The 13166-nt window shown below is 41.7% G+C and overlaps 3 protein-coding genes across 4 annotated transcripts; 1 reads left to right on the forward strand and 2 right to left on the reverse strand.

Moving 5' to 3' along the window:
* The first annotated feature begins 22 nt into the window (after positions 1 to 22).
* On the forward strand, positions 23 to 12309 carry LOC131775398 (C-type lectin domain family 4 member A). 2 transcript variants are annotated; one of them, XM_066171679.1, is made up of 5 exons: positions 33 to 169; positions 1319 to 1515; positions 10302 to 10567; positions 10999 to 11113; positions 11721 to 12309. In XM_066171679.1, exons 2-5 carry the CDS (start codon positions 1455 to 1457, stop codon positions 12092 to 12094), a joined length of 816 nt encoding a protein of 271 aa, XP_066027776.1. In that variant the 5' UTR covers positions 33 to 169; positions 1319 to 1454; the 3' UTR covers positions 12095 to 12309. The 2 variants fall into 2 exon arrangements, with proteins under 2 accessions (XP_058947482.1, XP_066027776.1); XM_059091499.2 differs by lacking the exon at positions 1319 to 1515 and having other exon boundaries at positions 23 to 169.
* On the reverse strand, positions 3231 to 7040 carry LOC131778398 (uncharacterized). The gene has a single exon (XM_059094803.2). The coding sequence runs from the start codon at positions 7038 to 7040 to the stop codon at positions 3297 to 3299; it is 3744 nt and encodes a 1247-aa protein (XP_058950786.2). The 3' UTR covers positions 3231 to 3296.
* LOC136283291 (uncharacterized) lies at positions 7088 to 8754 on the reverse strand. The gene is made up of 2 exons (XM_066171854.1): positions 7173 to 8754; positions 7088 to 7123 (listed from the first exon to the last, which is right to left on the reverse strand). The coding sequence occupies exons 1-2, from the start codon at positions 8523 to 8525 to the stop codon at positions 7088 to 7090; spliced, it is 1389 nt and encodes a 462-aa protein (XP_066027951.1). The 5' UTR covers positions 8526 to 8754.
* Positions 12310 to 13166: the final 857 nt, after the last annotated feature.

Genomic DNA, 13166 nt, shown 5'->3' on the forward strand with positions numbered 1-13166 from the left:
AATGTAATATATTTTACAAAAATAAAACATTAACATGGACACGCTATTCAGCATTGAAGACTACTGAAACGGGAAGACCTAACTAGTGGAGATGATCCATGTTAGAGGATGGGTTTTTCGAAACTTGTAATAGGAATTGTTCTGTTTGTCATCGATATGTGGTGTGCTGGTAAGTTTATTTGTAATCAACGTCTTGGTAAATCATTAACGTTGTGTTCCCCGTTTTCCAAGAGATAAGGGAATAATAAGGGAACAGAAGTTAGCGTTACACATTACACTGTGAATTTTATTTGATAAGCATTGTGTATCATTTAACTGCTAACGCACAAATATAAAAATTGCATTCAAGGTCCAATTCTTTAATAACTCAACGAGGATTCACCCAAATATTTTATAAGAGCGACAGAAATAACACATAGAGCACAATGCGTTTTTCTTTCTTATTTGCGTAAGGGTGATCGTTTAAGAAAGAGCATCTAGAGAGAGTAGAGAGAGAAAGAGAAGAGAAAGAGAGGGAAGAGACTGAAAGAGCATCTAGAGAGATTATTCAATATTATATGTGACACAAACGCAATTTGCTGTATATAAATATTGCAAATAATTCAGTTTAAAGAGCTGTCTTCTAAAGAAAGCCGCCGGATATCTAGTTAAAGCCTATATATGCCGCACAATTTTCACTGAATGTTGGTTTGTAACTTAAAAAAAAAACAAAAAAACCACCAGGATCGGTAAGAGGAGACAAGAGGAAAAAAAATTCATATTTCTGATGTCTTTTTTCAAATTGCGTGGTTTGTTTTCCCGTAAAGTTTTCTTAAACATCAATGCAATAATTATGCAGTATCCTTGCTTACACAAAGCACAACAATATGGTTGTTAGGAAGAAAGATCATTTAGATAATGGAACTGAATGATGATTCACGTCACTAATTACCTCGATGAGGGGGGCATTGGGGTCTGTTAGGCCTAGTTCAAACGTCGATCTTTACATGTACCGAACCTAATTTTCTGTCACTGTAACTTTATTCTGAGGCCCATTGTTAAGGGCAAAAAGCCTATTGTTCCTAGGGTTTCTAGGTAAGAAAAATTTCTATTAGAATGATGATCCTTCGACAGAAAGAAGGAATATGTAAATGTGAACATATTTGAAGTGATAGTCTTACAAAAATGCTCTAGCAAATGACAAAAGTCGAAAGTAAAAATTTGAGGTCTTCAGGGGCGATTTCTTTTAACAAATATTCACATTAATTTTGGCACTTCATCAGAGCAACCAGCTGTTTCTTGGACAACGGGCAGTGAGTTAATTCTTTGTTTCTAACAGGTAACGTCAGTGATATTTACTCCTGTTAAAAGTAATATGTTTTACAAAAATAAAACATTAACATGGACACGCTATTCAGCATTGAAGACTACTGAAACGGGAAGACCTAACTAGTGGAGATGATCCATGTTAGAAGATGGGTTTTTCGAAACTTGTAATAGGAATTGTTCTGTTTGTCATCGATATGTGGTGTGCTGGTAAGTTTATTTGTAATCAACGTCTTGGTAAATCATTAACGTTGGGTTTCACAGAGATAAGGGAACAATAAGAGAACAGAAGTTAGCGTTACACATTACACTGTAAATTGTATCTGATAAGCATTGTGTATCATTTAACTGCTAACGCACAAATATAAAAAATTGCATTCAAGGTCCAATTCTTTAATAACTCAACGAGGATTCACCCAAATATTTTATAAGAGCGACAGAAATAACACATAAAGCACAATGCGTTTTTCTTTCTTATTTGCGTAAGGGTGATCGTTTAAGAAAGAGCATCTAGAGAGAGTAGAGAGAGAAAGAGAAGAGAAAGAGAGGGAAGAGACTGAAAGAGCATCTAGAGAGATTATTCAATACTATATGTGACACAAACGCAATTTGCTGTATATAAATATTGCAAATAATTCAGTTTAAAGAGCTGTCTTCTAAAGAAAGCCGCCGGATATCTAGTTAAAGCCTATATATGCCGCACAATTTTCACCGAATGTTGGTTTGTAACTAAAAAACGAAAAAACCACCAGGATCGGTAAGAGGAGACAAGAGGAAAAAAAAATTCATATTTCTGATGTCTTTTTTCAAATTGCGTGGTTTGTTTTCCCGTAAAGTTTTCTTAAACATCAATGCAATAATTATGCAGTATCCTTGCTTACACAAAGCACAACAATATGGTTGTTAGGAAGAAAGATCATTTAGATAATGGAACTGAATGATGATTCACGTCACTAATTACCTCGATGAGGGGGGCATTGGGGTCTGTTAGAAATCGCAAAACAGCAAAAATGAAAAAGAAAACAAGACAAAACAAAAAAAACCAAAAAAATCTATCAACACCGAAAACCGCATGCAAAACCGATAAATTTTCACATTCCAGTTGTCAAACCCTTATCGATCCGATACAGAGGTGACAAGTGAAGCAAAATGGGTTTCGCGGCTATGAGAGACCCGTGGAGGCGAAAAATTGCCGCTTAAATCGAGTAGGAACCGGAATCCAAATAGGAAAAACCGAAAACCACATCAGATACCAAATCCGAAAACCCATGAGTATTTTTGACGAAAACCGAAAACCAAAGGCTAAAAACGGTAGATCCGCAAATCGCAATGAACACCACAACAGCAAAAACGAACCGAAAAACCGAATTAAAAAATAGCCAAAACCCCTAAACCAAAAATCCTAATGCCTTTTTTCTTGCTCCGTAGGACATGAATGAAGTTTTAGTTTTAGTCGATTTAGTTAAGCTCTAGTTAACCGAGTTTATGCGTGATATAGCGAGTTGTATTTCTAATTTAAATCACCACCACTGATGACTATCCTATGAAACTGATTAAGACATTGTTGCTAAGTATTCATTCCATTCAAAAAATAGCCTGAGGGAAGGCACAACAGCTATAATAAGTAAAGCATGCATTAATCGTCATTAACTAGTAGCTGTCGGAAATGAGACTAAAGAATCTGCTATGTTCCGAAACTTCACGTTTTATTTTATAAAATCAACTTAATCTCCCGCTCTCTCTCACCGTTCTCTGTCTTTCGCTCTGGTCTCTCTCATTTTAAATATATAATATGATCCTATTGTTCAATCATCTGTCACTTATCGCAAAAAATCAACCGGAAATCAATTAACGCTGAATAATCTCTCACACACTCCCCTGTTTTTCTCAACGGAGAAAAACACTAGAATGGCGTGCTCGATAAAATTTGAAATTCAATGAACGAAACAGAAAGTTAGTCCAGTATATCAGTTCAGTGTTCCTAAATATCTCTAATCGGCATCAATGTTCGCATCTTGAATGCGATAACGAGCGGCTACCGCTGCATCCCTCCTGGGCCTGAATGTCGGGGCTAAGGGGTTGAGCTGCAGAGGAGCCTGTACATTCTCCCGATCGCAGGACAGCTCCAGTGGGTAAAGGTGTTGTACCGCCCGTTCAAGTGTTCCTTTCCCCGCTCGAAGTTTGGCAGCTCGAACGATTCCGTCTCGTCCCGGAATCAGATCTTCCACGATTCCAATTTTCCATTTATTGCGATTTCGTTCCTCGTCCTTGATGATGACTACCTCTCCTTTGGCCAAGGGCGTGGTTTGACCCTTGTGTTTCATCCGGTGTCGTTCTCTCAACCCTCGTAAATATTCGGTAGTCCACCTGGTCCACAAAGCCTGCTTGCACCTTCGCAAATATTTAGCTCTTCTACGCAGATCAAATTCTCTTAGATGGTGTGGTTCCAGTTCTGGTAGCTGGTTTGATCGAAGAAATAGCAGTGAGTTAGGGGTAAGCACGGGTAACTGTATGTCGTCTTCGACGTAACATAAAGGGCGATTATTCAAAGCAATCTCCACATCCAGTACCACTTCACACAGCTCTGTCCAGGTCAACATTCCGCATCCGATAGTCTTGTTTAAAGCTGTTTTTACCAGTGCGATGAGGCGCTCGAACTGTCCTCCCCACCAAGCGGCGCGGCTGAGGTTGAATTGCCACTTGATGTTCTCATGTGCTAAGTAATCTTGTGTCTTCTCGTCACGCATAACTTGTTTGAGCCACTTCTCGGCGCCAACAAAGGTTTTGCCATTGTCGGAATATATCTTCTTCGGACGCCCACGGCGCGCGATGAGCCGTTTTAGACTTCTTAGGAATTCACTGGTTTCCAGGCTTGGTAGTACTTCCAGGAATAATCCTCGGGTAAGACTGCACGCGTACAATGCGAGATAGGCCTTTCCTTCTGTTTTGGCTCTGATACGGTACTTGACGGGCCCTGCAAAATCGACTCCGATAACCTCAAATGGGGTGCTCCCCTCTGTGCGGTCAGTGGGTAGGAGTCCGGGAGGCGGCGTTGCCAGTGCCATGGCCTGAAAACGCTTGCAGCCTGAACACGCTCTGAGAACTTGTTTTACGAGTGTCCTTAAACGCGGTACCCAGTATAGCTCTCGTACTTTGGTCATGGTAAGGGCCACTCCTCCGTGCAGTGTGTCGACATGTGATCGGTGAACTAACTTGCGAGTGAAGGGCGAGGAGTCTGGCAGAAAGATGGGGTAATGGCCTTGAATTCTTCCCCTACACTCTAATATTCCCTCTTGGTTTCCTTGCACATTCAACTGTAAACGGTCTTCTTCAAATTTCTGGCTCGACTTTGCTTGCTGTTGAGTTCGCTTGATCCAGAACGTTGTCTGTTTCTGTATTTCTTCAGTGGTAAGGGGACCAACGATTCTCTGTTTACGGACGGTTCTTATGTTGTGGAGGAATCTCCAGATCCAAGCACCCACTCGCAACACACGCCACAGCTCGTACTTCTCCAGCAGTGCATCGAAGGCGTCGTTGTTCTCTGTTTTCTCTACTGCTAGAGCAAACAACTCGCGAGTTTGTTTCGCTTCTTCCGCTTTTGATTCTTGAGTAGATGTCGTTACAAGGTCTGGCGGCCAGTCCTGTGGTTTTGCTAACCAGCTTGGCCCCTGCCACCAAAGAGCTGTCAATCTACTCACATCTCCTCCCCGACTCCCCACGTCCGCAGGATTCTCCTCTGTTGGTACATGCCTCCAGTTTATTTCTTTTTCTTGGATCTTCCTCACTCGATTTCCCACGAACTGTTTGTATTCGCCATTACCACGGATCCAATGCAGTGCGACTGTGCTATCCAGCCAACCATAGACACTTCTTACGGGAAAACCCTTCAGGACTTCTTTCACATTGTGTACTAGGTTCGCAGCCATATGTCCAGCCACTAGTTCTAATCGGGGAATCGTGAGTCCTTTCTTCGCGAGCCGCGACTTCGCCGTCACGAGGCCTCGATTCGTGCCTGATGGTTGCTCCACCACTGCATAAACCGCGGCCGCAACTCCTTTCCCGCTTGCGTCCCCGAATGTGTGTAAGTCGATTGATAATATCTTCCCTGAATGCTTGACGACATTTCTTGGCGCGTTCACGTGCTCTGGAAGTCCTTGCTCCCATTTCTTCCATTTGGCTTGTAAGTCACTTGGTAGGGGCCTATCCCACGCGATCTTCGTGTCGCAGGCGTCTCTGTAGAGCATTTTTCCAGAGAGGGTCACGGGTGAAGCCAGACCGAGTGGATCGTAGATTTTTGCGACTTTTCCAAGAATACCTCTTTTTGTCGGCTCAGCGGTTGAAATCGGGAAGCTGACTTGAATTTCGTCCTTTTCTTTGTCCCAGGGGACTCCTAGCAGTTTTGATTCGCCCTTTCTGGTTCCCAGTTGTTGTTTGGCGTAACTCTGACTTTCTTCATCTACAGTCGCAGTTTCAACTTCTAGTTCCCGATCGTTGGAATGCCACTTGTGCAGCTTGAAAGTCGCCTCACCAAAGATGGTCGTGGCTGTCATCTTGATTTCTAACGCTTGTTCTGTTGTCTCCCCACCACTGATTAAATCATCCACGTACATACTGCGCTCTATCTCCTCTACTAATTCCGGGTTCACCATTTTGTATCGCTGTAGATGTTCTTTGATAACTGCGGCCAAGAGGAATGGAGACGGTGCCAAACCAAAGAGTACTCGAGTGAATCGCAAGGTTTCTACTTGTTTGCTTGCCAGATCCTTTATCCAATGAAAGCGTAAGGCATCTCGGTCTTCTCTTCGGACGCGAATTTGCAAAAATGCTTGTTTTAAGTCGCCAGCTATTGCCACGGGATAGAACCTATTTCGTACCAGCACGTTCCAAAGCTGGTTCTGTAGTGGAGGGCCGATTTCGAGGCACTCGTTGAGTGAGGGGACACTTGCATTAGCTCTTGCAGAAGCATCATAAACAATGCGTATCTTTGTAGATTCTGCATTCTCGCGCACGACCGCTTTATGAGGAATGTAGAACTCTTTTCCGTCCTTGACCACCTCGTCAGCGTGTTCTACGATCCCTTGGCTCAGTTGAGTCTGGATAATGTCGTTGTACCTCTCCAGCTCGCCTTGTATCTCTAACTTCCGCACGAGATTTTTGAGACGTTTTAAACTTCCAGTGTGATTGTTCGGTAGGGGGGGGTGATTTCCTTTCCAGGGCAAGTTCGTCTCGTACCAGCCTTCTGAACTCCTAGTTAGTTGCTCTTTGAATTCTTCGTAAACGGTTTCCTGGTCTCCACTTGGATTGTCCTTCAACCCCAAGACGTCTAACTTGCACAATTCTTCGTAATCAATTGCGGAGGTCTGCGTTAACAACATGTTGCTGAGATCCAACTCTGTCCCAGGTGACAAGATCGTCCAGCCGAACTTCGTGTATTCTGCTACTGGTTCTCCCGAGCGCCCAACTCTTGGTCTTGCCCCTGTTTTGATCTTAGCGTACTCGTTTGTTCCAAGGATCAGATGAACAGGCAACATCGCTTTCTCGTCGTTATCATTTGTGGTTACGCCCTTCAAATGAGAAAACTGAGCCACGATTTCTGCGCATTTTGGGTTTTCCAATGTCAACAACTCTTTGCGGTCGACTTTGTTTACTTCGGCTTCCAAGGTGAATTTACCATCAACGCTTCGAATTTGTAGGCCATAGATGTCTATCGCTTTGTTTGAAGTACCAAAAATCATTTCAATGCGCTTGAATTGTTGACGGATAGGGCGCAAATGTAAACAGTTCAGAAGCGTTGATGAAGCGTAGGAACTTCCGGCTCCTGTATCCAACAATGCTCGGCATTTAACACCGTTCACTTCAACTGTTACCATAGGATACACCACTCCTTTCCTTTCTGCGCTCGTTGTGGTCATCAGCTGGTCTCGCGATGTATGTTTGTCACAGATCGATGTATGATGTCTTCGACTGCAGATCTGGCAGCCAGAACGGCTTTTGCACTCAGAAGCACGGTGTCGACTTCCTGTGCAGTTAAAACAAAGCTGTTTCAGTCCTAATTGTTTCCTGCGGTCTCCAACTGTCACAAACTTGTCGCAATTCACAGCTCTGTGGTCAGTTGCGTCACAGTAGACGCACCCTCTTTGTGTTGGCGTAGTTTCGTTTGCGTGAAATGTTTTCTCGCGATCGCGGAATTTAGCACCTTGCTTCCCCGCATTATCCGCGCCGCTCCCAATGGGGTTGATTTCCTTCCAACTTTTCAAAGCTTTTATCAACTGTGAGAAGTCCCAGTCCTGCCAGTCCATTTGTCCTCTCACTAGATCTGCTTTTACACCCTTTAGTTTGTCGAGCACACTCCTTACATTTCCAGTGACGTCTTTCAATTTGCCCAGTGTCTCCAAAGATTGCACATTGTACACGAGCTTCTTGTAAAATTCGTGGATAGGCGCAGGTTGTGTTCCTGTAATGACAGGCAAATTCGCGATGTTCTGGACGTACGCATTCACGATCTCGCTCGTTTTCCCATATTCGCCGATGAGGATATTCTTTGCCCTTTCGTAGCCCTCTGTTGTGAAAGGCAGTCCGTCTATCTCCGCTCGAACCTTTGGATCTACCAGCTCTTTTAGGTATGCAAACTTAGTCACAGATGCAAGGTTTGCTTTATCAATTTCAGCTTGAAATTTGTTCCAGAACGGCAGCCATGCTTCATACGTCCCATTAAACTTTGTGATCTGTAGTTTCGGTAGCTTTGTTGTCCTTTGTTCAGTCTGATTGGCCTTCTCAACAGGTTGCTGTTTTGCCTTGGTCTCTTCCAGTTGGCGTTCGAATTCTAGCTTCATCTCCATTTGCTCTCTTTCGAATTTAAGCTCCTCTTCACGAGCACGGGCTTTCCTTTCTTCTTCGTCCTTGTGCTTTCGATGTTCGATCTCTCCATTCGTCTCCACGAGCCATTTTTCTAGTCGCGAAACTTCTTCGTCAGCTTCGGCGATCGGTTCTTCAATGCTACTGCTCCAACTTCCAACGTCTTCTGCACTTTTCCCGGCCTTGAACATGGTCTGTTCAACCTTTAGTTTAAGCGCGTCTACTTCTTTTACTAATGCTTGTAGGTTGTCGCGATGTCGCGCGACCGCTCCTAGGTTTCCCTTTTCCACAATGCCACGTGTTTTTCCATTAGTGTACAGCAACATCTGCAATTTAGCCTCTGCTTCTTTGGTTAGTTCCTCCATGCTTCGCGCGTCCCGTCGGAGGTGCCACTGTGTCGGAAATGAGACTAAAGAATCTGCTATGTTCCGAAACTTCACGTTTTATTTTATAAAATCAACTTAATCTCCCGCTCTCTCTCACCGTTCTCTGTCTTTCGCTCTGGTCTCTCTCATTTTAAATATATAATATGATCCTATTGTTCAATCATCTGTCACTTATCGCAAAAAATCAACCGGAAATCAATTAACGCTGAATAATCTCTCACATAGCAAAAAAGGACATGTAAAACAGTAACTTCTCTCAAAAGCAAAGGGGAATAACCCTTAAGTGATTTATCAGATGATGGTTTTCTTTTTCGCTGAAGATGAAAAGAGTAAAAATGAGGTCATAACAAAAAAAAAAAATGAAAGGGAAAAGCCTTGTCACCCAGAGGTACTGCTTAACATAACAACATCAAGAGGCTTTTAAAGAATTCATCGCCATAAAAGTCTTGATATAAACAGCGTAAAATGTATGTTAAGTCATGCTGGGGTAATGAGGGCGTTCAGCCTGATAATCGAATATCATTCACCAGTTTGAATAAATCGCGTAGACTTCAAAGGTTAAAACTCAGGGTAAGTGATGTTATTAATTATTGCTGGATTTGACATCACATCAACCACAAAGCCCGCGTGACTCTTAATGGGCATTAAGTGTGTCTTGAGTGCTCGTAATTAAGGAGTGGAACGCTGTAAACAATGCTTTAGTTTTCTCCTCTCATTTTCAGCGAGGTCAGTTAGCTTTCCCTGGAACCGATTTGTTCATCCCTTTGACCTTCACCTACAAAATGCCGAATACTTAGCAATCGTTATGTCCATACAGACTGCACGCCTAATAAGGCTGCCACCTGAAAATTGTAGAGAAACCACAGGACCAATATTTTTGCAATTAAGTGTGATGACAAAACAGAAACTGTGATCAGTTTTGATGTATGAATAAGGAGATCCCTACACATCCCTACACATATCCATTTGATTTATCAGCTGATGTTTTTCTTTTTCGCTGAAGATGAAAAGAGTAAAAATGAGGTCATAACAAAAAAAAAAACTGAAAGGGAAAAGCCTCGTCAACCAGAGGTACTACTTAACATAACAACATCAAGAGGCTTTTAAAGAATTCATCGCCATAAAAGTCTTGATATAAACAGCTTAAAATGTATGTTAAGTCATGCTGGGGTAATGAGGGCGTTCAGCCTGATAATCGAATATCATTCACCAGTTTGAATGAGTCGCGTAGACTTCAAATGTTAAAACTCAGGGTAAGTGATGTTATTAATTATTGCTGGATTTGACATCACATCAACCACAAAGCCCGCGTGACTCTTAATGGGCATTAAGTGTGTCTTGAGTGCTCGTAATTAAGAAGTGGAACGCTATAAACGATGCTTTAGTTTTCTCCTCTCATTTTCAGCGAGGTCAGTTAGCTTTCCCTGGAACCGATTTGTTCATCCCTTTGACCTTCACCTAAAAAACGTCGAGTACTTAGCAATCGTTATGTCCATACAGACTGAACGCCTAATAAGGTTGCCACATGAAAATTGTAGAGAAACCACAGGACCAATATTTTTTGCGATTAAGATGATGACAAAACGGAAACTGTGATCAGTTTTGATGTATGAATAAGGAGATCCCTACACTACCGTATCCACCACTTAGATATATTGAAGTGGTTGCTCGCTTGAGAGGACTCACAAATGTCGTTTTCAGTAAGCATATACAGCTTCGCTGCGTTATCAGCCTTACTTCCTTTTCACCTTACAGTGCTTTCCAAAGAATATAGTCGGATTTTAGAGTTCAAGGAACCAGTACCAAACAAAGCGCTTAACGGGCACTTGATAAGAGCAGAAAAAGTGGCCGACGAAGGAAGCTGCCGCGTCTTCTGCTATTTGGAGCCAAATTGTGTGTCCATCAATGTAGGTCCGCAAGAAGATGGCGGTAGAATTTGCGAATTAAACAGTAAAACGGATGGAAGCTCCTCACTTTCCGCACTGCGGCAAAAGAACCAATACACTTACTATGGAATTGAGGTATGAGATAAAAGAATTGGTTTATTAATTTAATTGCCCCGAGTCACAAGTTCAGTTCCACATTTGCTCTATTATGTGAATTTTGTACCGGAGAAAAACATGCTAAAACAGTCGTTACCGAGTAACTTCATAGCGCCTGGAAGTTTGTTGATGAAAAGTTAGCAGATTATTAATGTAGTATGATAAAGATTGAATATATTTATGAGAAGTACCAACAGGACACTGATATTGGCTAGGCATCTCCTATGAAGAGAACAAAAAGTTTCGATTTCTTTTTTGCAGGATAAGTTCATGTACAAAACGACAAAATGATCTCCCGAATTATTTCAAATGGATGACCAGCCCTGTTGATTTTTTTATCTGCAGTATATGACACTGTTATCATAAATCCACAGTTGACAGATTAAGATTGAAATTATTTTCTGACACAGAATCCTTGCCGCAGCAACCCTTGTGCCAGAGAGGGAAAATTGTGTCAAGCGGGATTCACTGAGAAAGGCTTCCGATGTGTTTGCCGCGAAATGAGCGAAGAGGGACACTGCAAAGGTTCTTATATCACCAATGCAATGAAAATCAACTCACTCTTGATCAAGAGGGACCTACATCTCTTATCATCCTAAAATCTCACCCCTAAATCGCACGTTAAGGACACAGGAATAAAGGAAATGATCACCAACTATAGGAGCTCTTGATTGTTAAACAAATTCCCCTTTTCCCCATGTAAGAAATTGTATAGAGAACAGATGGAGAATGTTTATTCTGGTTGGGGTGCAAAGAGATAATCCATAAAAAATGGACTCTTATCGTCTTCAAAAGTATACCATTGCAGTGTAAAAAAAGCGTGTAGCTCTCGATAAAATATCCAATTTTACCCGTTCATTTCTTGCCATCTCGATTTCTACTTTTTTTTCTACTCTTCCATGTCATCTGTACACAACGTGTAACGATCAGCAAGCTGCAAGCCTTCCGTCTGTCATACCGAGGTTTCTATAATCAAATTTACCTTTCACACTCAACAACACAGTAAAAGAAAGGGTGATGCAAGAACTATAATGCTACTTTATCTTGATATTTTTCTGTGGACATGTGCAAACATGAATCCAATATGAAAGATAACGCAGGTTTGCTAACTATTTTGCATTGATTTTATTAGACTGTCCTACCGATTGGAAACCGTATGGAACCTCTTGTTATGCTGTATTCACCACTGAACTTTCTTGGAAAGACGGAGAAGACCACTGTAATTCAATGAATGCACGGCTGGTGAAGATAACCTCTAAGGATGAGGCTGCTTTTATTCGTGAGGATCTTGGTGTCAACTCTCAAAATACAGCCTATTGGATTGGCCTTCATGAAAAAGAGTCCAATGATGAGTGGAAATGGTCTGACGGAAGTGAGCTAGATGAGTTTATCGACTGGAATACAGGAGAGCCAAACATAGGGTCCATAGCTTGCGCTGTGTTGTTTGATGGAAAGTGGCGCGACAGAAGTTGCTCAGATAAATACAACTTCATTTGTGAGAAATGATTACAACCACGGGAACTACAGTGTTTTCTGTATTTGTATGGATATGCTTAAAGTACAGTGTGGGATGCAGCTCGAGACATAACCCATAGTCCTCAGTACACCAATCACTGGCCTAACATTGAACATTGGAAGAGTAGTACCGCCGGTTTAACAATATCACTTTTAGCTTTAATTATTATCGTGCATAAATAAAGGTTCTGTTCTGTTTTCTTGTGACTCAGAAACTTTGTCACGTGATTATTAAGTATGAAACAAATAAGGTAACTGATGCATATGATATCAAATAACCTAAATAACTTAGAAACCATGAACACATTCAGCCATTAGTGAAATTCGCGAGAATGTAATTCCATCAGTTTTTTTGAAACCAAAAGTTCGTTGGTTCCATCTGTCGTGCCTGCCGCTCGAAAATCTCGAATTGACGCCAGTTAACAGGGAGGCAAGAACTGAATTTCAATCTGAGACAAGTTCAATGCTGGTTCGACTGATTGCTAACACTTTCCATTTTTAAATTCCTTTTTCTGAAAAGGGAAAATATATCCAAGTCCAAACTGCTGAATAACTCAAACAGAGAAAATTAATCATTGCAGTCAACAGCGTTCGCATAGACGTATTAATCCCTCATTGCAAACCATTGCATTGTTTGAGAAACCTGTCGTTTAAACATTCAAGACTTTGAACGTTGAATTGTTTACTTTAGAGAAAGCCCTTAGGCTCTACGAGACAAATGACAGCCCGGCATTACAAAATATGAAAGGCTGTCCTGAAAAAATGACCGAGACAACGTATATTGAGATAATGATCTTTGATGATCCAATCAGCTCAACAGAAAGATGAAATAATTGCAAAATTGGGCTAATTTTAAAGAGAAACAAAATAGTTACCATGTATTATCGATCACCTACGCTTTTTCTCCGTCCAGATCCGTCCAGAACCCCATTGTTTTTTAAACAAGAGGCCGCTGATGTAAGCAGCTAACAACAACAACGAACGAAACCAAAGTCTAAATTCGGGTCAGATCATAAATACAAATGCTTTGACAGACCACCTGTATTGGAATTAGTGCTGGTTT

This window comes from Pocillopora verrucosa, chromosome 9, assembly GCF_036669915.1.
Source record: "Pocillopora verrucosa isolate sample1 chromosome 9, ASM3666991v2, whole genome shotgun sequence".
NCBI lineage: Eukaryota > Metazoa > Cnidaria > Anthozoa > Scleractinia > Pocilloporidae > Pocillopora > Pocillopora verrucosa.

What these genes read in the sequence shown, in the direction of transcription:
- LOC131775398 (XM_059091499.2), top strand. Translation starts at nt 109, where the DNA reads ATGGGTTTTTCGAAACTTGTAATAGGAATTGTTCTGTTTGTCATCGAT. An exon ending in CATCGATATGTGGTGTGCTG is followed by an intron (nt 170 to 10,301) that starts GTAAGTTTATTT and finishes TTCACCTTACAG; the next exon opens with TGCTTTCCAAAGAATATAGT. An exon ending in CGAAGAGGGACACTGCAAAG is followed by an intron (nt 11,114 to 11,720) that starts GTTCTTATATCA and finishes TGATTTTATTAG; the next exon opens with ACTGTCCTACCGATTGGAAA.
- LOC131778398 (XM_059094803.2), bottom strand. Translation starts at nt 7,040, where the DNA reads ATGATTTTTGGTACTTCAAACAAAGCGATAGACATCTATGGCCTACAA.
- LOC136283291 (XM_066171854.1), bottom strand. Translation starts at nt 8,525, where the DNA reads ATGGAGGAACTAACCAAAGAAGCAGAGGCTAAATTGCAGATGTTGCTG. An exon ending in AAGGAGTGGTGTATCCTATG is followed by an intron (nt 7,124 to 7,172) that starts GTAACAGTTGAA and finishes TGTTGGATACAG; the next exon opens with GAGCCGGAAGTTCCTACGCT.